The following is a 26120-nucleotide window of genomic DNA, read 5'->3' as shown; positions in this document are numbered from 1 at the left end:
TACGTGGCAAAACTGGCACCATTTCCTCCAGATCACATTATCATTCTGCCCTTGCATTTGAGGTTTGTGTGCGTGCCATGTGTGTGTGTTTAAGTATGGGTTTAAGTGTGCATATGCGTAGGTGTACTTAGTGGCTCTGTGTGCATACAGGCAGCGTGTATTCATGAGGGTGCGAGGAAAGAATAAAAGAATAGTTTTATGGCATATTACCGGTCCATCTCTTCATTAAGGAGCTGTTTTCCAGTAAGCGGGCTCTATTTGAGTAGCTAAATTGTCCAAGCAGTGTGCAAACGAGGACTAATAGCCCGATGCCCTTGTCACTGCCAAAGTCAAACTGAAGATCTGAGAAATGAGTGCGTCTCTGTGTGCTTGACATCACAGTCAGCAGCAATACTTCTGTAAATGTAAGGATTCTTACCCTGTTTTTAGTCTCTCCCATACAGTGTGACTGTAAAAGTAATATTTATAACTACAGTTACAATATTTATAACTTCTAGTCATCCTTGGAATAAGTGAAACTCAGTTGTATGTTGCAGGTGACCACAGATAGCTGTAACTACTAGGACACAGCCCACATGAACAGAACATAGTTTAAATTCCCTGCGCCACGTTACATCCACTACATATAATGCAGCTGTGAACCTCTGCAGTGATTTCTGGCACTGTGGATGTCTGCAGTGGATCCTTTGGGTACTGTGAGCACCGGGTGGACCCCGTGTATGCTCACTTAAACTGGGGTTAGTCCGAAGCATCGTTGATCCGTCTGTCATCTGTCTGTTGCTCCTGAGCAGTTTTGTGTGAGGTGTTGGGGGCATTAGCTTGGTTTGGTTTGGTGGACTACACAGGATGTGCTGGGTCTTTATCACGATGATCCCAGTGTCAGCATATTGTGTGTTTTTGGCTTTGAGTTCTATTTTTCCGTTGTGCTCTCCTTGTGACTGGTGTGGGCTGCCTTATCCTAATGACCAAGTTGTATGTCCTTTGTATGGTGTTTCAAGCTTTTTGTTATTGTGTTGTGTCTTGTTGTGTCTTCATCTCTGTGTGAGGTGTTGCTGTTCTGTTACTTCCTGTTTTATTTTGTTAACCGCAGTCCTGTCCCATAGTTGTCAGCGCCTGTGTTGTTCCCCCCAGCTGTTGTCATTACTTTGTGTACCCCACTGTGTATAAGTAGCTTGAGTTTCCCCCTGCTGCCTTTGACCCTAATGACCCTCTATATTTTAGATCACCAGTCTATGACATTTCATAGATTCATCTTGTGTTTTAACTGTCTAAAGGTTTATTTTGTTGTTCTGCTGTTTTAAAGCAGATTTATTTAACATTTTTCATACTAATATGTTTTTTTTTTCTTGAAGGGATGCCAAATGCTATCATTTTTCTGTAAGGCAAATTTACCTGCCTATGGGTATAAATAAAGTTACCTTACCTTGCATTAAATGTGCAAATGCTCATCTTTGTTTTATTATCAAATACAGTTACAATGACAAAGAAGATCAACACAGTACGTATGAGTGTTGATCCAGTTATCTTTACAAGCAGAATAATTCATGTTTAAGGAGAGGGGCCCACAGAGGCGAAGTAATAGTTCCTTAGCTTACTCTTAAATATTCAAATAAAGGAGATCTTTTGTTTTTTTCATGTTTTTTCCCCCACTGTCCTTCAGCATAAGCATGTCTCGAATGAAATGCTATGCTATAATTTGCCTTCCCACACAGTGTCACCCTGAGTCATTTTTGCAAGGTTAGGACTGAAAACAGCAGATTGGAGAGTATTTGTAGTAAAATGAGACCTTCAGACTTGCTGCTGATGTGGAAACAACCTTGTGTTTAAGAAGTAACCTCGAGAAAGTTTGGGCATGGGAGCAAATCTGTGTTTTTATGAACTATGTGCAGTGGCAGCTGCGTGTTTACACTCGCTTACACCCACATTTACGTATTTTTCCAATATTTTACACATGGCTGTTTATTGAGGGTGTGTGTGTGTGTGTGTGCGCGTGTGTGTGTGTGTTTGTGTTTCCATACAGCCATTAAACTGCTTCGATTTAGAAGCTTGTTTAAGAAGTTTAAGAGCTATCTCTAAATCGAAAACATCAAACATCTCTGAATAATTCTTCATTTTCGTCAAGTAACGTTGGAGATATTTTCCTACAGAAATACAACAGTTTCTTGGGGATGCTGGAGAGGATTTGTTTCTGTTTTTATTCCTCACGGTGCGCTGAAACAGCACTGCACTTTTCCAAAGACTGAAATGTCAAGCCAAGGATACAGGAAAGCCTTGGTAGGAAGCACATTTGTTATGAACCCAGGAGTGTAAGCTGTTGAAACTATTTCTTAAGAAAGAAGGGAAAATATCTGGAAAATCTCAGGAGTTCACGATGAATCATCTTGGGTCCATCTGAAGACAGAAAAACTGAAAAACATGAAGGAAAAGTAGACACACAATTGCCTGAGACATCTGTGCTGAATGTGGAAACACAGGAGAAAGTGCAACAGAGGTGTGAATAATTTAATCATTTCTCAGTGATCAGTTCCTTCAGTAGATGTTAATATTGAGGAATGGAACATTCTGACCCATTTAAAGTGTTTTCCTGTTTCTGTGCTTTTCTCTGAATTCAAAGAAATGCAGAGTGAAAGTGTATATTTTTTAGGATGGATCTTAATGGATATAAAAGAGTTTTGAGAGCTGACGTTAATGCAGGCTTGGGAAGCATTAACATGCTGTTGCCTTTCTGCTTTAAAAGGTAAAGGCACCATAGTGGAGCCATAACAATTAAAAGCAGCTCATTAATCCAAACTATGACAGTGGAAAACTGCATGGTGGCTATTTGTGGCAGTGCAGCATGGTCTCATTCTGTCTAGGTCTGAGTTATCTGATTTTTTTTTAACTTTGCAATTGTCTTCTCTGCTTTCAGAAGACCATTTAACAAGTGAAGCAGAGACACAGCCTGAGATAAAATGCAAGGATTACCCAGGAACTAGACTGTAGATCAAACTGCCTTTGCAACGATATGAAGTCTGCTGAGCTTCAAGCACAGACTTATTTGTTTAACAAAAATATATCAACTCTCTCAACAATTAAAAAAATGGGTATTTAATGTAGGTCATTTGATATGTTCAACATTATTATTAAAGTACTAAAAAAACGACATTTTTATTATTAGCATATATAACTGATCAGATTAAAATATCCCATCAATTAATATTTGAGTAAATTCAATTTCTCTGGAAAAATTCTCAACAGCATGAGACCCTGGTCAGCTATAGTACACTGCCACCTAGTGGCCAAAAATGACATGAACTCCTAGACACACTCACTGGCCATTTAATCAGTTACACTTTGTTAGTACTGGTTTGGAAACTCTTTTTCCCTTCAGAGCTGTTTTAATTCATCGTGGCATAGATTCAACAAGGTGCTGGAAACATTCCCCCAAGATTTTGTTGCATGTTGAGATAACAGCATCACACAGCTGCTGCAGATTTGCATCCATGGTGAAAATTACCTGTTCCCCCACATCCCAATGGTGCTGTATTGGATTGAGATCAAGAATCTAAATTGATGATCTCGGCTTTGTAACATGGTGCAGTAGCCTGCTGGAAGCAGCGATCAGAGGGTGGGTACATAAATGGATGGACATGGTCAACAGCAATACTCAGGCAGGCTGTGGTGTTTAAACAATGCTCAGCTGGTACTAAGGGGTCAAGAACATTTCCCCACACCATTACACCACCACCAGTACCATGAACCTTTGATACAAGGCAGAATGCTTTATTTTGTTTACATCCAATTTTTTGATATCTGTGATTTTAGCACACGTAAATAATACTAAATAATCAACACTATGTTTTCTAGTGATTCTCACGGAGTTCTTTTGCTCTGATGTAATATTCACTTTCAAATTAAAAGTCACAACAACACAGATCAACACTGCCTAATCAACTTCTTATGGAACGATACCATCATAAACAGTTCTAAATAAGCATTATCACTGTGTTTTTAATGAGTACGGTAGTTTAATTACATATTAAGTGTTGCATGAAAGTGAGAAAGACTGAAGATGACTTTCTTTTCCTTTATTTTGGTTTTATTGAGCACCAAAAGCATTTAAATAATTCAGTTCTGACCACTGAGCAGTCATGTGTGGAAGATGCTGAGACGTCAGGCACCACGTTAGAGTTCGCTGTGCAGCGGGACTTTGGCTTTCTTCATGTTGTCGGCCACTGTGGACAAAGAGGGGACAAATAAGAGGAAGGCAGTGCTCTTACATGAGTGAAGTAGTTCAGAAATGAAACCTAAACCTAAGCTGCAGGTTTAGGTTTCCTACTAAACTATATCTTGTTTTAAGGTTTTTACAGTTACAGGCAGGGCATCACGGTGGCGTGGTTAGCACTGTTGCCTCACAGCAACAAGGTCATGAGTTCAACTCCTTTACCTGGCCGGGGCCTTTCTGTGTGCAGTTTACATGTTCACACTAGGTACAGTCCAAAGGGTTAACTGGTGATTCTAAATTGCCCACAGTGTGAAAGGTTGTCTGTGTCAGCCCTGCAACCTGTCCAGGATGTACCCAGCTGGGATACGCTATAGCCAGCTCTTATTGTGTTTAGATTTTAAATATATTAAAGACAAATGTCCCTGCGACCAATAATCACAAGGTTTGGACCTAGAATAGCTCCATGAATGATTTACAGTGACATAACAGTAATCAGCAAAGACATAATGAATGCTGGTGCTTTAAGTGTGTTAATTGTGCTTTTAGTTTCCAGTGGCAAAGCCACGATTTAATGATAATATATCGGGAAGAAACAGTGTCACATTCCTCACTTGCCTTCTCTTTTCCTCGTAAAAAATTGACTCTTTGTCCTTGCACTGCATTTGCAAACCTCCCACCTCTTTGGCTACTAGTGCTACAAGTCTGCTAAAGTTTCTCACTAACATCCACATGGAGCTCAAAATTCTTTCTGTCAGAACAATCTCATAAAAAAAAAACTTCGTCATTTCTGTCAAAATATTGAGGAAGGGATAGGGTTCAAGCTGTGGGGGATTAGTGTGTCTGAAGTCTGCTGACAGGTGAGCTGTGCAAACTGTCATTAGAGAGAGTGAACAGTCACTCACGGCCTTGGATGTCACTCGCTGTGTAGGTGTAGAGGTGGTTGCTGTACTTTCCAGTAATGTCTGTGCGCACAGTCAAGGTTGGATCTGTAGAAAAACCACACACATGAACAGCTCAGGAAAGTAATCAGTATTATGTGACAGCTGATGTGCATTTTATAAACTGAATATGTTTCTGTAAAATTCTTTATCTAGAAAAATGAGTGAGGAAGCAAAAAGAACCTTGGGACTATCCACACCATTAGATCTGGCAGGGTTATGCATGCTTTTGTTACATCTAGACTGGACATCTGTAGACTGCAGTTAGTCAGTCATCTCTTGCTCATTTACAATTACTTTGAAATGCTGCAGCCAGATTACTGAAGGGACAAGAAGCAGAAGTACTCCAGTGTTAGTGTTAGTGGCCTTTCACTGGCTCACGCTTCATTAGAGACTCCACCATGAAGGGGCGCTGTTTGTATTTAAATGGTTTTATTCTGTGCTATGCATGTATCTCTGTTCAACCTCAGACAAGGACAGTAAACAATCTGTTCTTCTATATTGAAATTATATTAATAATGTAAGAATTTACCAACAAAGAGGATTCTGGGAACATAGTAACCGTCAGGTGCCAGATTCTTGTCCGAAGTCTCTTCCTGTGTATAACAATATAGTATTTATTGCACATGATTTTAATAATAAAATATTTATATATATATATTTTCTGCATATGTAACATATCTTTAATTACCACCACGTTGAGCATGATGAAATCCTCTTTTGCCATTTTCTGGATAGTCTTATCCGTAACAAATGCCTTCTTCAGGTCTGTTGAAATACTTTGGTTTAGTATTATATTTAGACTGGCTTTCAAATAATTATGAATGAATTATGAATGGAAATATTAATAAATGTATTCTGCCTATTAAATGTCAGAAGGAGGTAAAGCCTGTTAAGTTATTACAGACTGCATTTATAAAATTGCCTAACAAGTCAGAAACAAGTCTGGCAGGTTGGACCTTTAGAATATCACGTAAGGGAATACACAACACACTATAAATATATGAATCCTGTCTTGTTAAAATGAGGACACATTACTAATAAAAAATATATGCAACTTGCTGCAATCAAACAAAATGCTTCAGTGTTCTGAGACTTCTAGCGGGAGGATGCAGAACGGGCTGCTTTTGGTCCACCGTAGCAAAACTCAAAATTTAGAGCCAGACTTCACTCTGTAGGTGGTCTTCATTGTTTATGGGTTAAGAAATGCCAGTGGAGACTTCCACTGAGCTTATTTCACAAAACCAGCTGAGTGATTTATGAACATAACTCTCACATACTTCACTGCCTGCTTTGTGGGTATTACAGAATGCACCCATTGTGTTTCCCGGGAAAACAAACAAGCCCAAGTATGAGTGAGAAAGACAGCGCAGGAGGTGCAAGCCTATATTTTTTAATATATACGCATACTTAATAAACCAAAGTAGCAGCAGTACCTTTACTGTGTGGGCAGTTGTCTTTATGATGAATGACCATGAGAGGTTTCTGACTGTGAGAGCAAAACCACAGAGTAAGAACTCAGTACATTCCACAACACAATAAACACAGTGAAGGGTGTGAAGGCAGTCTTACACAACCAAATGCCTTAGAAAGCAAAGTCCCCATGCTGGATTTACAGACAAATGAAGATTAAAGTAATAATGTGTTTCCCTTATGGAAAAGTAATGGAGCGTCATTCCAACGCAGAAAGACACAACAAAGGAACAGACTTATCCGAACAAAATAAACTGACATCCAGGACCTTTACCCAAGGTTTAGAGTCCTACCTCTTGGCCATTTTTGCTAGGCCGTCTTCATAATTTTGGGCCCAGTTAATACCACCTCCCCATCCTGCAGGCAGGAAATAAAAATACAGTGATAGGTCAACAACACTGCTGCATGTTCCCAGTACATTAACTATGTCCCCAAACAAGCAAAGTTCAGATTTTATTGTGTCTGACAGCTATAAATGATCTTATGAAAAGGTTTATAGGACATTAACTGGAGCTGTGAATATTGACAAAAGTAGATTTGCCCACCTCTTGACAAGGACTGACTCTTCACTTTCTTTTTAGCTTTCTGTTCCCCGGCACTGGCACAGAGGCCAATGAGCAAAGCAAGCAAGACCCAGCGAAGCATTGTTCCTTGTCCTTTCAGAGAGCTGCTGTGAAAGTTGGCAAATGAGTTCCAAGGAAATTCAGTGACATTTATATTTAAATACAAAACACAAATCAGTTTTAGCCTGACTCACATTTGACAGATATCTAGAGCTGCACTGACTCACCAAACACACCTAACTACAAGGCGGTGTGCAAGCAAGCATGAATTCATTAATGGTTCACCTGAGACCATGTAAATAAAATAGTTTATAAGCTGTAATTCTACACATAGTTACCACACTTGTATTTGTAATGGGGAAAATATCAATTCTGAAATAATGTGAAAAAGTGTAATTTGAAATAATTATAATTAAAATTCCTTCATTTACAAATCATTTTCAAACCTTTAGTGAGGCATCTCACTAAAAGCTAGCTTTGAAAGGAATCATAATACTTTTTTTAAAAGTAAATGAAGGTATTCAGGTAGCAGGTAAATCTCTTACCTCGTCAATATGAAGCAACAAGCATCTGCTCTGACGCTCCTATGGGCGCTCTCTATTTTCAGATTTTCTTTTCTATCGAACTTGTCAAACAGGTATATCATAATAGGCTTAAAGAAAGAAAACAAGCACGCACTGCCTTATTAAAAGCAATTGTACTGTGTAATGGGATTACACCAGCAGATAGGGAAGCTAGCATTAATTTGGTTATTATCCCTTCTGTAAGTTTAAAAACATATATATACTTTATGGGCTTTTACATGAAACTTCAGTCTATGGATTAAGAATAAATAAATAACTCAAAATAACTTTTTATTTGAATTTGAATTTCGTTCTCTTAAAAAGTGTCACCCTGAAAGTACAGTTGTTCCTAAAACTGCTTCTATGAATCTTCCACGTGTCGGTATAAAGGAAACTCCCACTCCATGCCCGAATAAAGACAGGGATGTATGGCCCATTTTAATTTTAATTAATTTTTGGCCATTGTCTCCACAACTTATGGGCAGGCAGCGGAGTATTTTTTCTAGAGCGAATTAATTTCTGTTGTTGCAAATACTGATACCGGAACTCGGTAAATGCTTCTTTACGCCTCGTGTACTCCGAGTACTGTATCTTTGTAGTCTGGCTTCAAAGACTTACAGTTGATGAATGGCCTGTTTTATTTTGTATGTATATTGAATGCTTTTATCTAGTTGATTCTCTTTTCAACCACGCTGTTCTGTTTTGGCAGAAATAATAAAGAATTTTCTATCTATCTACATTTGTCTATCCATTTATCTAGCTGATTGTTAGTTGTTGCTATGGACACAAAGACCGCTTGGCAACGGTAAGCCCTTGGCGCAGGCGCAGTCCTCTTAAATGATGCACTGTGGGATTGCAGGACATTGACATAGCAACCAGGCGACAGAGTCACTAAGTTTTTCACTCCTAGTTAGTTTCGTGTATTTTTTCTTGGTTAAAAGTACTTAGCTTGGCTTTTTATTTACTACCATGAATGCGGCAGTGGTGAAAAAGACCCAGGACACGTTGGGCAAAGTGATAAAGAAGCCGCCGCTCACCGAGAAACTGCTAAGCAAGCCTCCTTTTCGATACCTGCACGATATCTTCAGTGAGGTGAGACTCAGCTGTTGACATTACACTCGAGAAAGCAAGCTGGATTTTATTTAAGGGGCGCGACACTCTTCTCAGAAGCCTAGCAAAGCCTAATGCCACTTCTAAGTTAAAAACACAGACACGGGAGCTAGTTAGCCGGCTAATGCATAAAAGTTAGCATGAAGCTAACCAAGTAAGTTCGCGAATATTACGGAACATTTTGTAAACTCCGATTTCTGCGGCTCCAGATTGTCAGTAACACTAATCCCGATAGTCAAGGGGTGCATTAGCAATTCATTTAAATGACAGGTTGCGCTTTAGTTAATATGGTGGGTTAGCAAGTGAGCTAGCTGTTTCAGCAGCGTCGTCTTGTTGCTAGGCACGACCTGAGCGCACACACGAATCAACAAACCGTTTTTCCCCGCTGCTGGCTTAAAGGAGGGCACCTGCCAGTTAGGATGAACCTGTGCTAGGTTCCTTGAATCCGTCACGTTGAGAACACAGATGCTGATCAGCTTATGGTTACAGCTAAAAACAAGCACAGGCTGTGCTATAATTGGTGTTTCTTTGATTTCCCTTCATTTATTTAAAGCTACTTGCAAGGCATGCATATATGATGAAGTTATAGCCGATGTCTTTCTGGGGTTTGCCAGGAAGATCTGTCTTCTGTGGCCTAGAGTAAAACACTCTCAGATGAAGAGAAGTGCAGATACAGATCAGGGTCAGTTACATACTCTCACAGGTATTTTATGTGCATTAGACAAGCAATTGTACCACGTGAGGGTTTTCTGGTTCAGAATGGGTGTAGGTTGTGATTACACCTGGCACTTCTGAAAGTAGAAAGCATTTTATTGTCCTGACTCCCTATGTGCTCTTTTCTGTTCTCTTTCCTCTGCCCCTCCCTGAGCGTGCTTCCGTTGGAGGATTTCTGTTAAAAGGGAGTTACTCCACTCTACTATCACAATGTGCTTGCTCATAGGTTGTCACTTGTTTGTTGGAGTTCTTTAACACTGTAGGTGATAGCCCTACCATGAGGCAACTTTTGTGGGAATTTGGATTATACAAATAAACTTGAATGGAATTGAATACTGTTTCTCTTAGCCATTTTATAAATGTGATGTTTAAGTATGTGCATGAGAGAAATAACAGCCAGTATAATAGGATGAAAGGAAACAATATAAGTACAATAAAGGTGATTTTCCACCTCAGAACAGTTTTTTCCCTCCCTTAGTTAGATAAATATCATCATTGGCATTGTGAAATCTAAGATTACTGGAATTTTTAAAGAAAAGATTAATGAGTCTAATGTGTAAACAAAAGAGGCAAAAGAGAACCTTTCTCAGTTTTAAATTTTTTGGGTGGTTAAATGGCATCCATTTAATTAGGAGTCAGAAATGACAGGACAATATATGAATGTATTCTAATGTTGTCTGTGGCCACCCTTCCAAAGATCCATTCTGAGTAAGTACAACTGCTGCAATAGTATCATGGTTCTTTAAACACACACATACACACACAGGAAACACTGCATCATCTCCACGGCCTGTTGTCAGAGCCCTGTTGTTAGTACACTGCTGATCTTCATGATCAAACTTGCTTTGCTCACTTGCGGCTTCTTTCATTTTCTTTTTCAGCATTTTATATGCACAGTTGACTCCTTTTACATAAGGTGTCAAGCAGAGTAAAATCTCTTACGCTCGTCTCAACAGAGGTGCCAACTCATTCTCACCTGTTCAGCAGTCTTATATTTCACTCCAGGTTCATGCATATTTGATAAAGGGAAGAGTGTCGGCATGTTGGACTCCCCTCCTCTGACTAGGAATATGTCTGAATATGACTGTAGGGCATAAACTGCTAAAGCTATAAAGGTTTTTTTGTGGTCGTTGTGTTACTTTAATGTTTAGGTTAATGCTCAGCAAAAATTGTTTGTTTGTTTTTTTTTAGCCCACAGGTGAAAAGCACTGTTCCTGCACATACATACAAACAGACTTCGGAGTGAACTTCTCGATGTACAGAAGCTAAAAATGGCATATTGTTGTAGTTTCATGTCTGTTTAAAATGACCCTTTTTCAACCATTTTCAGGTCATCAGGACTACTGGTTTTATGAAAGGCCTGTATGAAGAAAACGAAATGAAGTCAGACAGTGTAAAGGTACGTCTGTTTGACGGCTATGCTTAATAATATCACTAATTACAGTCTTTCCTTTGATTTGATTTTAATTGACTCTTTAATGCAATGGTGTTATGACCTAAGAAGCAGCCTTGCTCAATTATTAAGTCACCCAGGCATTACACAGGACTGTGTGTGTGGGGGGGGGGGGGGGGGGGGGGGGTCAAACACCTTACAAGAAAACAAAAATGTAAAGTTTTGGTAAAAGCTCATTCAGACATTGCTCTCAGTTGTGAAATGCTTAATCATAAGGCATAGGCTGATATTGTTACTGTCATCTTTTAAAGACTTGCCTATCACTCTTTTTCTCTACTTTTTAATGTCAGTTATGTATTTTATTAATTGCTTTGAATAGAGATTTCATAAAGGCATTAACACTGAAAAGCTCACCCTATTAGATGCGACACAGAAGGGCCAGGTGGTTGCAGCAGACACACGTCCTTATGTTATGCAGTTGGCAGCCTTCTCAAATGCAGCAGGCTGATGGATCAGAGGGGCTGTTTAGCTGGGTTATTAGTCTAGAGTAAGGTCTGTTTTATTAACATCCAAGAATTAAATCAAAGGAGTGTTTTTGTCTGTTCCTCCATTATGAAAGATGGTCCTTGTTAAAAATCCAGGTGTTCCATTTCACCTTTTGTCTGCCTTATTAAAAACAAGACTGATTGGCCCTTTGAGGTTCAGGATTTGAAAGCTAACAATTATACTCTACAGATGGCACAGTCACATTTACAATGTGTGGCAGACTTAAGATTCACACCCTGCAAAGTAAAATATACTTACTGTAATGTAAGTAGCATTATGAAGAAAATAGTGGTGTCAGAGTTAAAGGGTGGACACAAATGGTGATTATGGGCCAATTATAGTTTATTTGCATGCTATTTTATACCGGACTCAACTAAGATGCTCATCTAAGGCAGAAGTAACTTCAGCTAATCTCTGCAAAGATCCACATTTCTCAGATTGTTTAATCATCCTAAACTGTGTCCGAAAATGAATCTCGTTGGAGTTACCTCCTGTGCACTGTCACCCTTTTTCTTTCTAGGATAAGGACTCAAAAATAGCCTTCCTTCAGAAAGCGATTGACGTTGTGATGCTGGTCAGTGGCGAGGCCCTGGCAGCAAAGCCAGCCCGCATTGTAGCCGGCCACGAACCAGAGAAAACCAACGAGCTGCTGCAGGCCATCGCCAAGTGCTGCCTCAACAAGGTCTGTCTTATTAGATTACACACTCACGCTGAAAAGCTAAATTAAGAACGCACTCTTATTTCACTAATTTATCCATTTTTCATATATTGTCTCTGCTATATCCGAGACACAAATGAAACTAGCTCTCCATTAAAAGGAAAATGAAGTATGTGTTATTTTTCACATCCAGATATTGCTCGATTGGGAAAACTGTCTGGCTGCCTCAGGGAGACATTGAAAGTATTTAATTGAACCCTGGAGATTGAGTGTAAACAGATGAGCAGATGCCTGGGGTTGTTGCTCCATAAATGTATGTATGTGGTTACAATTGCTGTAGTAATGGTATTTAATAGCAGCAAACAAATTAAGAACAACAACAACAACAACAAAAAGTAAAGCGAATTCCCACAAGCCTGACATTTTAATGAATAGTGAAGAACTGTTAAATGGGCTGTTTTTCCTGAATTGTGTTTATTTTTATTTTTTCCCCTTCAACCGGAATCTTAGAGTTTTCAGATTTAAGGTTCAATCCAATCATAAAGTTTCTCCTTTTCAGGGACACTTTGGAACGTAGATGCTGTTTAAAGCTGTTCAGCGAGTTTTACTGTATCACATTGTCTGATCCTCCTGTACATTTAACTGCAGATGTCCAGTGATGACGCAGTGAAGCGAGTGCTTAAAGGAGAAAAAGTGGACATTAAAACCAAAGCCAGTACCTCTAGGTCCCAGGACAAGGAGAATAGGGAGGGACGGGAACATCATGTGGATAGAGAGGTGAGTCTTCAACCCATTAAATGCCATCCATTAAATAATCTAACACTTTCAGACATATTAATGTTTCTTCAGATGTCCTCAGAATCTATATTTTAACGTTCTCACCAAAATACTGCAAAGAATTTTTTTGCAGCACACCTCAGAGACTGTTTTATATTTACATTTTTCAATAGGATTTAAAAAAATGATTAGGCCTACTGTGAACTGCATGATGTATAACTGTTAATATATTATTTCAGGAGAAGAAGAAGATCACAGAGCGCAGCAGCAGCCGGGACCAGAAAGACCCAGACCAGCCCAAAGAACAGGAGAGCCGACGTAGAGATGGAGAGAAAGAGCACCGTCGTGACAGAGAGCGCTCGGAAAAACACCATCGCAGCGAACAGGACCGCCATGCGAAAGACCGTGACAAGGACAAGAGTCGAGACCGGGAACGAGAAAAAGACAAAGACAAAGGACGAGTCAGGGACAGAGACAGAGAGAGAGATCGAGACAGGGAAAAGGACAAAGAGAGAGACAGAGAAAAGACAAGAGAGCGAGATTCTCACAGAGAGAGAGACAAGGAAAAACGAAGAGATCGAGACAGAGAAAAAGAAAGAGAACGACACAAAGATGGGGATGAGAGGAAGAGAAGTGGAGAGAGCGGAAACAGCAAGGTATGTTTGCAGCAAGGACAGCACACGTTTCCCTTTTCCAGTCGCCGTTTCAGCTTAGAACATGTTAAATATACAGCGTGTGACTGAACAAATACATGAAAAACAACAGAATGTAGTTCTTACAGTGTTTGTGTGTGCGTTCAGGTCCGAATATCAGAGGAACAGCAAAAACCATCCCCTGAAGAGCCCATTAAAACAGCCAAACCTGCACCAGCGGTAAGATCTGTATTTTCAGATATCTGACAAATCAAATCATTTCTGAGTTTCACAGACATTAATGACAGAGAGGTGCAGTGGTTTCATTTGCTTACGCTTGAATGATTAATCCTGACACATCACACGGGCTCATGAACTATTCTAATTTCTTTTCTGATTTTTTTTTTTTTGCCTCTTATTCTTGCAAGGAACCAAATGCAGCTGAAGAGGTATTACTGCAGACGATTTAGTTTTTGAATGTAGTGGGTGGCTAGCTGCGTGGTTAAAGACTACTTCAGGCTGTAGTGTGGCAGATTGTGTTCCCTCACTCAGTGTGTAACTGATACATGTGATGATTGTGTGACTTCTTTGTCTTCACAGCTCACAGAAGCAGCTGAGAACCAGGTAAAAACTCATTGAAAAAGGTCTCAGTGGGATTTCTTCATTTCAGATCCACTACCAGTACAGTTACAAACCTTTTGATATTACTGTGTTTAAATACCTCCTGGGCTGTGTTAGAGGAAGTGAGTTTCCCTGTGTTTCTGTTGTTTAGCTGGAGAATAAATGTTTGAATGTCTGAGTTTCGTATTTCTCCTCTAACACATCACAAGATGATGTCTTGGTGTGGCAGTGTGTTTGTACTGTCGCGTGTTGTTCCGTTCAGTGTAAAGCAGGGTTCACAGCTGGTTGACAAACATGATAAATTCTCAGTTGTCTGCATTTCTAGCTTTGCTTTGTTCTTACTAATCTTTCCTACATCTCCCTCGATATTGTTGCGGTCCGTTTGGGTGAGATATAATCTTAATGCCTCTGCAGTTATTATATTAAATGTCTGGTTTTGAAACTTTTGTACCTCGACACAGCCTCTTTTGTTTTTCAGGAGGGACGCAGCCCTTTTTTCTGTGTTATGTTAAAATGTTACTACATGACAAAGATTTCAGTTTTCAGATAAAATAATTAATTACAGTTACATCTGTGTGTGCTTGTCTTCAGTCATCCATTTTTTTCCTTTTTTGTGTTTTCCTTTAACACAGTCTGAGAGTCCAGCGAGAATACCTCGGCCTGCATCTGCCAAGGGGCAGCGGCGAAGACCCAAAATGGGAGATCAAGGTGACACCCGGCACCCCCTCTTTCAGCTTTATTCATCAACAGCAGGAATATATATTTAATAATTAATAAAAATGTGGCAGAAAGACTTTTTAGTTTGATAGTTTTCTTTTTACGCTTCAATAATAAAGTAACTTGCTCATTCGCCTTGCTCTTCCACTTATCCTTTTCAGGGATTACATTGTTGTGTAAGTAATACATTTTTTTATTTGTTTCCCTGCAGAAGAATCTGACAGTGAAGGCGGTAAGTGCTTGCTCTCTTTTATGAGTTCATTTAAAGAAAACCAAAGTTTTTAAGTTATTCCATGAAATCGGTCCCTTAAAAAGAGGTCAACATAAAAGGTTAACTCAGATACTGATTGAACATTAATTGTGTGCATAAATCAATCGAATTACTCTCACAGTAACACCTTTAACAAACCTTAGCAGATACATTAACTACCTCTGCGGTGACAGTAGAAGGTATGAAATAACTTGATATTCCGGTCTGAGTAACAAAGTGAGCCAGTGACTGAATGACTCACTTACCGTTTAACGACGATAATTTTTTTTTTTTTTTTTTTTTTGTTAAAACCTCTGAACAAGTCGTTCAGGTTTGTTTGTGAAGGTCAATATTAAATACAGCGTTTCAATGGGACCCAACCCAAACTCACCTGCATGCAAATGAATAGGAGCCACACCTGTGGGAAAGATAACAGCAGGACAAATAGCCCCATGAAGCAATTATGGTTTATAGAAATTCCAGTCAGTCTTCACATTTCAGCAGAGCTACGGTAAAAATGCTTTTTTTTTTTATCTGTCCGTGGAAGCTTTGACAATGAGATTTTAAAGCCTCGTCCTGTGTGCTGTACCACCTGCACCAGGCAGTAATCTGCCCTCTTTTGCACCTGTTTTGCTTCTGACTGCACTCTGTTTGAAAGAGGGGTGTAGTTTAGTTTGGTGTGGTCAGAAATCACGAGAGCCTCACCCAGCAATGGTGTCAAAGGAGCTTGAAGTATACATCAGTGCATCCAGGTGAGCGTTTAAGCCACTGGAGATCTGAAAGAATAAGAGCTTTAGTTGGTGCTAAATGAGTCTTTAAATCATATCAAAGATTTTAGGAGTTTTATAATAGAGCACAAAGCTAGCTCAGGAACATTGGTGCATATTTGGTCATGCGGTGTTTTATGACGAGTCAGAATACAAAATGTTGTTATGGGAGGGATTCCTGTTATGTTATGCAAAGCGAATTATTATCTGTTATTTTTCTTTAGCAGATGGAGATGTTCATTTATCCCAGAGACCTGTTCCTCAAGAAAATGGAGAAGTTGGGGGATCGTCAGCGTCATCTGACATGGCTTCCAGGTCTTTAAAGTTAACACAGTCACTAATGAGCCACTGTGCATGGTCACATGCAGATGCTACTCAAGTTACATGTTTTAGTACTGAAGTGGATTTTGTGTTTGTCATAAAACACACACATAGAGAAAGTTGTATTGATTGAGTGGTAGTTACACACATGAATACTTTCAGGAAGTTTTATGACATGTAATTTCAGAGTTGCAGTTTAGTGTATGGTAACCAGTTAATATTTTAACATGCCATTAGCGAGGTGAGATTTCTGGACATTAGCCTTACTTGTCAATGTTTGGGAGGTCCGAGAAAAAAGAACAGAAGTAGATTGAGAGAAATGCTTCCTTGGACTCGTTCTGAGGCGCTTTATCACAGTGTACTGAGGAAAAAGTCACTCTGTGGCTGTTTTAGGGTTGGAACTTCTTTAGGACACATGCCTGAAGATCCTGTGGGATGAAACATTGCTTTTGCGTGTTTTAGGAATTAAATGATGACATTAGAGCCAATATTGTCCGGGCTTTTTCCTCACCTAAAAATGTTTGCTCTTTTTTCTAATGCTGGTCCACACTTTGGACCTATTTCCTCACCACAGGGGAACCATGAAGTGTTTGTGATGTCCACTCTACCAGCATGCCTTATCTTATAGGTGCCAATCATTGTGTTGCTGGCACTTGAAGGTGCTGGTACTGAGCTCTACACGATATGACCATATCATGCAATGTTATGCACAAACCTCCAGTAGACTTTACAGTTTGGATTATAAGGAGAGGAAACGATTTGATTGGTTGGTGGAACAGCTGTGGTGCAGCAGCATCTGTTGCTGTTCTCAGTTTTGTTTATAAAAAAATGAAATGTAAAGCTGTCTTTTAGATTATGGTTGATTTTTTTTTTTTTTTTGTCCATTCTTCAACAGTAGACAAATAGCACGGCCCAGCAGTGCTCGCCCAGCACCTCCTCGAGTCAAGAGACAGGAAAGCTACACTGATGCGAGCCCGGCTGAGAGGTGACTTCATCATTCATATTCATTAATGTTTCTTATGTTCAGATTATGCTGTGTGATATCATTCTTCGCCTAGTTTAGTTCCTACTAGATGTTGAGCCCGTCTAAATGGTTTTTGAACAGTGGAGCAGTGCAGCAAGTCTAACCAGTCACACAGCAGTCAAGCAACATGAATCTCTCCTCTTCATGCTCCTGCCTTTTAAATCTTCTTTAGAATGAGTCAGCCTCTTTGTTCGTCTCTAAGGCTCTCTAGTGCCAAGCCCTCGGCACCCGTCATCATGGATGGAAAAAAGATCGCGGAGGAAGATGAGGATGATGATGAACAGTTTCTTGTGGAGGAGGCAGTCCCTCCACCCTCAGGTGCTCCTGAAGTGGAGGTGGTGAGTGACTTGAACAGTAACTTTTTCATAGAAAAATCTAAGCAAGGAGTAGTTACTATATGTTCTGTTATTCTTATCTATTACAGGAACCTACCCAAGAACTAGACAAAGATGAGAAACACGGTACAGAGCTACATTTAAAATATATATATGTGTGTGTGTGTGTGTTTTTAATTCCAGCAGTGCCTCATTTTCTTCTGAATCTCCTGAAATTACTTTTCTCTAACTGTAGGTGGCCTCGTGAAAAAGATCCTTGAGACCAAAAAAGACTACGAGTCGTCCCCGGTGTCCCTGAAATCTAAAGAACAGGTACTGGCCGTGTAGAAGTATTTCGCTTTTGTCCACTAGAGGGCAATATTAGCCTGGCTCTTACCGAAAAACTAGTCTCACCAAAAACCTGGGTTGAACCTTTCCGCCATCTCTCTCAGTCATTGTTTCTGGAAAGCTTGCTCCTTGGGAACACGCTCTTACCACACCGAAAAAACACAGCGCAACCCTGGTTATTATCAAAAGAAAGATATAAACAAATGAAGTGGGGAGGTGTAATTGCACTGCCTCGAAACCACAAAAATGTTCCCCATCAGTGAAGCTGAAGGGCTAATCACCAAACAAGCAAGTATGGGCCTTAAAGGACCACACACACAATTAACACACTCATCAAGATGTCTGGAGCAAAGTGAGCTTGTTTTCTTGGGTTGCCCACTATCTCAAGTTACATACTGCTTTATTTTGTTGAAAGCATCTACAATCCTTGGAACAGGCTTTTTTTTAGCTCGTGCCCTCTATTTTTTACACGTCTTTATACATATACATGTTTTTTTTTATGTGTGTTTTTGTTTTTTGGGGACTGGTGGGTTTCGCACACAGATCAGAAGCGCTCGGTTTTATCGTTTTTTTTGTTTTGTTTGTTTGTTTTTCTATTTTCTCCTCTTTGACTTTTAGTCTTCATAATATACACGATTGACCAGTTTTCTCAAGGTGACATGCTTCTGCCATTGCTCACGTTCCCCACAGTCAGCCTTTGTATCAGCCAACGAGAGACTTCCATCAATATTTGGAGTATCAGACAGTGTGAAGCTTGCAGTTTGGTCTGTAGTCCGTGGCGTGAGGTGGTGTATGCTGTCTGCTTTGGGTGGTCCACTTCACTGAAGCTGACCACCCTGCCTCTGATGGATGCACTGTTTTGGCCTGTAACTCATGCAAAAACACCCTGCTGATCTATCTCTTCCAAACTGCGACTTCAGGCATCATCCCTCATAACTCACACCTGCAGGAATGTTTTGGCCCAGCTTTTAACAAACCTTACTGTTGTGCGAGCGTGCACATGTGCAAACAGACACTCACAGAGGAAACCTTCAGAATAGCCGGCTCTTTGAGTAACGTGAGCGCACGCTTGCGGAGATTATTCTAATTTTCTTAATGTAGCCTCCTCAGATTTCAGGGGCCTCCAGTCTGCCATCCTCGACTCTCCTGTGTGATCTGCAGTCGAATGTTCGCCCCTCTGCCGCTATTGGCTTTTCCTCGTCAGCTGTATAAAGAACTATAATGACTTCCTTCCTGACATGAAAGGGTGGAGAGGTCAGCTTAGAGTAGATTTTTTTTCTTTTATTGTAATCACAGTGAAATGCGCAGGCACAAAAATGTAAATATTGAGTTTCATTGGTGTGTGCAGTTTGAAATTACTGCTGCTGCAAGTGGTATTATTTTAATACCAGTATTTAAAAACAGTGTCTGAGTAAGTTGCAAGTCACACTGATTTAGCATCAGGCTCAGTACGCACATCCTGGCCTTTTTGTATATTTGAAGTCTTTATTCTGTCCCACTTTGTTAGTCCTAATTTAATTGTGTTCTTTCTCTGCTGATGTAAATAAAGGGAACACTTAAACAGCCAAGTGATTATATTTTGCCGTGTCCCAGCGCTGTGTGCGTGTCTTTGCTGTATATTTTTGGGGATGACCTTCCTCATGACCTCTTGGTGGCCTTGTATATTATTCCGAGATGGTTCTCTTTCTATTTAGACAGAATCCGCTCCTTGCAACAGCTGCGTTTTCATAAGAATTTTTGTGTACTTTTTTTTCCCCCCCATTAAATTAGCCTTGATGAAGGTTTGTAGTGTATAAATAAACCCCGTGGCATACAAATGGATGGCTGTTGAGTGAGAGTCACGGAGCAGGAGGGCCAGAATACTCTCTGCAGAATTGTCAAGAAAATAAATACTCGGCTCTCCAGACCTGTGTCTTCATAAACATGGAGCGTTTTTTGTGGAAACATGAGGAAATGACCCCGTGGCATTCCATTAGTCACATTACTTTTTTAGAGGTCATATTGACAGGTTTTGGTCAGGTTTTTGAGTAACCTACCTGAAGGCAGCTGAAAATTGTTTTCTGGCTTGAACTCCACCTTGATGATATATTTAATACCTTCAAAGCCGTCGCTCCATGAGAACCTTTTAAAGATTATGAAGCTTTTTTAAAGCTCAGTTTCCATTTTCCTGTTGCTGCAGTACAGCCAGCGGTCCCCTGGAAGTTTCCTCTCACTTCACCTGACACCCCAGGGGTTTGCTCCTCGATGTCTCCCCAGTGGGCCACAATGACCTTCTAACAACATCCTGTGACCTCATTTTTTTCCCTCCTTACTTCACTGACTTCAAACTATTTTTATGATCTAGCAAGACTTCTGAATAAACTTTTAGGAAAACTAACCCTAAATCTCATTCTGTGATTACGCTTCCTGGCTCACCTCTCGGGTTTTTTACAGGAAAGCAGCTGACATCTGCTGTGACGGTAATAACCAGGTTTGCGCTCTCTTCTAAGGAAGCTGATGTTACGCCATCAGTGACACAGCTCACGTCTAAATCATTGTTTTCCCAGTTAATCAGACCCTAAAGATTGCTGTGCCACTGACAGGCTCCATGTTTACAAGCCATTTTTCATGTCAGAGGATTCTTTGAAGAATGTTTTTCTCCTACGCCAGAAAATCCCCACAAGCGCTCCATAAATCACATTTTTGCATGCATTTCCTAATTAAGCTCATTAGGCATGTGATGACTGAGTGAATTTTACTTTGTATTGTACCTCACCATGTCACAATCAAGTGTTTGGAGATTTTCGGGTCTGCCGTCCCAACTTTTGAAGGTTTTTAAATGTAATGAATGCAGCTCCACGGGACAGAGAAAACGTTTAAACCTTCGAAAAACCTCCTAAAACCTCTTTGTTTTGAGTCCACAGCCACTTCTTTGGCATCAGCCAAAGGTCGTGTCTTCCTTTTGCATCGTGCTTTTATCGCCGTCTAAGATAATGGGAAAACCTGCCCCTTTCCTCCTCTCTCGCCCCTGCGCCTCTGCGGTCACCTTGTCTAAATATTGTTCTGTGATCTGGGTGAGAAGAAGGAAAACTAGGAGCACACAGGTCTCGCAGACGCCGACGGAGATCTCCATAAAGCTTGATTTATATCTGCATGGACAGAGTGCGCATGTACAAGGGGTCATGTTTTCATGCCAAGTTTTTTATTTTCCAACAGAGAAGAAGTGGTGGGGGTGTGGAGGTAGCATGGGGATGGCAAACAGAATGAAGCCATGGGTCCCGTCTGGGCTCTGCAGACCAAACCGCAGCCAGGCAGGCCGAATGAACCATAGAGTATTTGTCTAGCTGCAGGGTTCATGGTGCGCAGTGGAAAGCCACCCACCTTGTTGGGGGGACCAGCAGGCCAAGGCATTTCAGCCCTCACACTCATGCACTACCACAAAGGAACAGCAGAGCGAGGTCGACAGAAGTGTGTGCTTTCCCTCTGCAGAGAAATGGTGGCAAACAATAATGTTTGATGTCATTTCTGCTGTGTGGTCTCGTCTAGTCGAGCTGCTTTTCAGAATTGTAATTAGTGAGGCGATTGGTTTGTTTTAAGAGGTGGCTTGATAAGGCAAAAGCTGCAGTGCCAGCTACGCCAACCATATGTGCTCCACTGCTCAGCTGGGGGCGTGACAGTCGGTGTGTTTGAATGAGGAAGCTGTCATTTAGTTTGCACTGTGCTGCAACTATGAATTCCTCTGCCTCGTGAAGGCAGGTGCTGCCATTTGTGAAGCCAAATAGCATAATTTGGGCCAAGCTTGAAAGGAGGCATAAGTGTAGGAGTTGTTACTTAATACTTTAGTAAAATAACCCCACTGCCACAGCCTGTTACTAAAATAAACAGGACTTAAAGACCAAGTTTGCTGGTGGGGGTTGTTCACTGTATGCTTCGTCTGATCCTCTGGTTGGTGTTTGTAAGTGTGTGTGTGTGTGTGTGTCTGTAAGGTTGCAGTTTGCAGTGCTTTCAAATTACGCACACACATTCAGGCCTCGCGAATCCCAGCTGAGCAAACATCCTTGGGTTTGCTCCTTACCGAGGGAGGTCCCTCCCTGATACCTTCCCCTCCTTTTCCCCATCAAGGGTCTGAGTGTAATTGGCATAGAGCGACCCCCACCCCCCCCACCGTCCACTTTAGCCGCACACCATACACTGGAAGCCTTCAGCAGCCAGTCAGCCCCGTCCTCCTACTTTAACCAACACAATTCAGCAGCACCTTTGATCTTTATATATACAGCTAGGTTGGTAGAATTCCCGCCTAACATTTTTAGCCTTGAAATCCCAAACCACTAAATGCAGCCCTGCTCTGGCTCTGGATATTCGAGACTTTGCTGAAAAAGGTGGAATTCCTAAAGAGGGTTTATTGTGTATTGGTCTGGGGACACACAAGTGATTTGTGTCTGTTTGAAACATTGCTGAGTGGGAAACCGTCCCACGTCATCAGCTTGCGTGTGCTTAGGATCTGATGTTTGCAAGTTTTGAATTCAATGTTTTTAATCCACCCGGCCTCACCTGTCGTACCACCTTCCCTTTCAGAATTTGGTGTCTGAAGCGGCACAGAAAAAGGAGCGGGATATGGTGACAAAAGAGATCGAACGGCTGCGCTCATCCATTCAGCTGGTGTGCCGTAGTTCCCTACCTTTAGGCAAGATCATGGACTACATCCAGGAGGACATGGATGCCATGCAGGCTGAACTGCTTTCCTGGCGGCGGGAAAACAAGGAGCACGCACAGGCCTTGCTGCAGGAGCAGAGGTTCGGTCACCGAATAATCAACACACTTTTTAATCTTTGTGCTGTGTTTCCAACACCAGATCTCACACACACACATTTGTGATTCTAGCTATACTCTTTTTGTACTCTTACAGTCAAAAAAAAGAAAGACGACTATCACTACTTCACAAGCTGCTAAGTCATCTTCTGCTTTCATGCACACAATTATTGTATCCCTTCTTTGTGTGTGCGTGCTGCAGAGCGACAGATCGGGCAGTGGAGCCTCTTAAAGCTGAGCTAGCTGAGCTGGAGCAGCTGATTAAGGACCAGCAGGACAAGATTTGTGCTGTACGGTCCAACATACTGAAGAATGAAGAGAAGATCCAGAAAATGGTGACTGGAATCAAGGTCTCCTCCAGAACCTGAACAAGAAACAAGATGCACAAGAAAACCCCCAAAAACGCACTGAACATTCAGGTGGGAGTGGGTTCTCATTCAGAATAATGGTAAGGCCATTTTTCTTGGAGGTGTTGTGGAATTACGGGACCAATTTTAGGTTTTCAGACCAGGAGATGGACCCAAATATATTCCTACTCCACTTTAAGATATTGGTACGTGAAAGGGCCGCTCGACGGTTTAGAGGTCTGAAACTGTTCCCAAAACACTAGATGATGGATTGGAAAAAGTGGATGATGCTGGAGACATAGCAGCTGAAAACACTGACAGATGAATGAATAAATAAAATGCATCTTTATGATCTGCACACTAACGTAACCCAATCTTTGGCCCTTCTTTTGAAATGGTGCCTTCGTGCATTGAGCCAGTGCACAGCTCACAACTTGAACATTACAGCAGAAAGCTGCACATTCATCCACTGGACCAAATTTGAAATGTTTCCTCGTTCATTTAATCACCGAGTTTTTGAGGGCGTGGTGCACTCGGCATGTTATTCTTGTGAGCACTTGATATTTGACATGCAGTTTGACCGGAGCAGTGAGCAGACCCGTAACAGTAATTAAACGTACTCACGGCACATCCAGCTGATTGAAAGCAGGAGGAACGTTTAGATAGAACGTTTACATTTTCTACAAAACAATCGGACGCTCGTGGAGAGGCCTGGAGTGGAGCTGATAACAACGCGTGTTACATGAATGTAGTGTCTTGGCGTGAATTTGTCCAGTAACATTTTCCAACCTTTTAACATTTCATTGACATTTACAGTTTTCATAAACCAATTTTTTTTTTTTTACTGTGTTAAATCGAAAAGAAAAAGAAGACGGCTCTGAAATTTTCTCTACATCAGTTTCACACATTTTATTCAACCATCTGTGAGAACTGTCACAGTCAGCTCCGACACGAAACAGGCTTTACTCTGCCAGCTCACTAGTGCAAAGTCTGTGTAATGTCTGATGTCCCCCTGTGAGAAAAGTAGATGTGAGCGGTGATTTCAAAGTGAGTCAGCGAGTGTCACGCATCCTGCATCCTGCACGCTTCAACCAGAGCAAACCTTCATCTGAACCAAACTGTGAGCTCACAGTTGTGTGTGCTGCATGTGGGAGAGGACACCACCGGCAATATCTCGAGTCTTCGTTCTTTAGCTGTTATCCGAAGGTCATGAGTGGAAACTGCTTGCGCTACTTTAAAAACACTCTTCCACTTTTGAGGCACTGCTGCACTTTGATTAGAGCGTTTTTAGAAAAAAGCTTTTTGCAATAAGCAATGTTCACACGCTGTCGTATTTCTAACTCTTTTATAAATACACTAAGCTTGTATACTTTAAAGGAAAAAAGCAGTGAGCATGCAGGGGAGCCACCATCTTGTACTGTCGTACTGCCAAACCGATAGGAAGTTTTGTAAGCTTTCTCTATACATTAAAAAATATGAATTCATATTTTACTAGCTTCCTTTGCAACTTGTAAGAAATGCTTTGCACTAATATGAACATTGCTGGACTTGTAGTAAGTTGGATAGTAGAGATGAGAGACTGAAACTAGATCCTGCCTCAGTTTCCCTGAAAATGTTGGTATTGAAAAGGTGAAAAAAAAAAAAGAGTCATCCAAATGTGAATGAAACAAAAATACAAACTTTGCGTGGCTGCTGAGTGAAAGTGCGGTAACCACACACACACAGAAAGTAATTTACAGTAATTTTACAGTTTTTAAGACTTGTACACAGCTTGTTATTCTGGTTGGTTCTGCTGCACATTTTCTTCCCAGAGAACACAATTACACAGAAAATCACTGCTGGAAAATAACACTTCCTGTGAAATGTAGGTGATTTTGATGAATGGAATCCATTACACCTTTTCTCCATCATAACCACTAAATGCAGTTTTTACAAAACTAGATGCTTTATTTCATATGCGAATGTGGCGGCTTGTGCACTGCACAGCGACTCCCTTTCTCACAAATATTTACACCACCTAAATATTTATTTTCTGCCCAGACTAGGATTTCTGCCTGCCTTACCAAACCTGTGGGTTAGCAAACTTGTGGCTGACACAACATGTGGGCTGGGAGTCATTGGTGGAAAAATGAGGCTTGAAACTAGAACAGAAAGCCAGTGGGCAGACATTTGTAGGCTCTGATGTTAATTTAAACTGCATTCGTGTTTGTAAGGGGAAAAATATAATGTGGCTGTCTTTTAAAAACGTGGCACTCTACATTTTAACTTATCAGGCAAAATACACTGTAATTTGACTTATCTCCATATTTATATCAGTATTATAAAAATAATACATTGGAAAACTTACAGGAAATGTTAGCGTTTTGAAAAATGTCATTTCAAAAATCTCATCTGGAAAAGTGGGAACCCTCATGCTCATTCATTATATTAAAAGGCTTTTTATCGTGTACACTATAAACTGTACATTATGTATATGTGGAGACTGTATCATAGTTCAAATAATTATATAATTTTGTAGTGGAGTGAAATAAATGGTTACATTGCAATAAAGAATTGTCTCATTTTTGTGTGTTTTTGTATGAAGTTTGAAGATGTTAGCTTGGTCTAGATTATTCCAGAATAACATTGGTATGATTTTTTTCATTTGATTTTATTTATATGTATTTCTTTTTTAAAGATTTTTGATACTCACACCCTCAAGCAGACTCTTATGTGAAAGACTCGTCCAGCAGACCATCCAGTGACACCGTAGCAGCAACTTTCTACGGCAGCGCTGTTACAGACATCTTTGTAAGACGCCCTTTAGCATCACTTTCACAGCAGCTGAGCCTTTGTTTTGCAACCTGCAGATTTAGCTGAAGCTCCTTTTGCAGAAAGACTTCAGCACACGGCGCTAAAGAAGGCAAGCCTCAGTTGTGCGTGTCTGTTTAACGATGCAGTGCAGGACACAAAGTGACTCAAGACATGTCAGACAAATTCAGAGCATTTTTCTCTGAATTTATACAAAGCTTAGAAGCTCTTTTGCTTTTGAGTTTCACTAATCTTGAAGACA

General features: G+C 40.6%; 2 protein-coding genes across 12 annotated transcripts; one reads left to right on the top strand and one right to left on the bottom strand.

The window, feature by feature from the left end:
- Nucleotides 1-4051: 4051 nt before the first annotated feature.
- Nucleotides 4052-7853, bottom strand: agr1 (anterior gradient 1). Of its 2 annotated transcripts, none has more exons than XM_040027707.1 (8): nt 7724-7853; nt 7161-7285; nt 6909-6972; nt 6579-6631; nt 5834-5910; nt 5675-5738; nt 5107-5190; nt 4052-4214 (listed from the first exon to the last, which is right to left on the bottom strand). In XM_040027707.1, the coding sequence occupies exons 1-8, from the start codon at nt 7822-7824 to the stop codon at nt 4165-4167; spliced, it is 618 nt and encodes a 205-aa protein (XP_039883641.1). In that variant the 5' UTR covers nt 7825-7853; the 3' UTR covers nt 4052-4164. The 2 variants fall into 2 exon arrangements, with proteins under 2 accessions (XP_039883641.1, XP_039883642.1); XM_040027708.1 differs by having other exon boundaries at nt 7161-7282; nt 7724-7841.
- A 565-nt stretch (nt 7854-8418) lies between these two features.
- On the top strand, nt 8419-25621 carry traf3ip1 (TNF receptor-associated factor 3 interacting protein 1). Of its 10 annotated transcripts, none has more exons than XM_040027701.1 (16): nt 8419-8833; nt 10896-10964; nt 12025-12186; nt 12811-12939; nt 13179-13595; nt 13740-13811; nt 14172-14195; nt 14825-14900; nt 15124-15141; nt 16154-16241; nt 17143-17232; nt 17444-17609; nt 17696-17732; nt 17842-17918; nt 22488-22705; nt 22924-25621. In XM_040027701.1, exons 1-16 carry the CDS (start codon nt 8711-8713, stop codon nt 23087-23089), a joined length of 1932 nt encoding a protein of 643 aa, XP_039883635.1. In that variant the 5' UTR covers nt 8419-8710; the 3' UTR covers nt 23090-25621. The 10 variants fall into 10 exon arrangements, with proteins under 10 accessions (XP_039883635.1, XP_039883632.1, XP_039883633.1 ...); XM_040027698.1 differs by having other exon boundaries at nt 16151-16241; XM_040027699.1 differs by having other exon boundaries at nt 15121-15141; nt 17146-17232.
- Nucleotides 25622-26120: the final 499 nt, after the last annotated feature.

Source organism: Simochromis diagramma, unplaced genomic scaffold (genome assembly GCF_900408965.1).
Source record: "Simochromis diagramma unplaced genomic scaffold, fSimDia1.1 OVJJ01000343.1, whole genome shotgun sequence".
Taxonomy (NCBI): Eukaryota; Metazoa; Chordata; class Actinopteri; order Cichliformes; family Cichlidae; genus Simochromis; species Simochromis diagramma.
The sequence above is the reverse complement of the archived record's forward strand: the minus strand, read 5'-3'. Positions and strand labels throughout refer to the sequence as shown.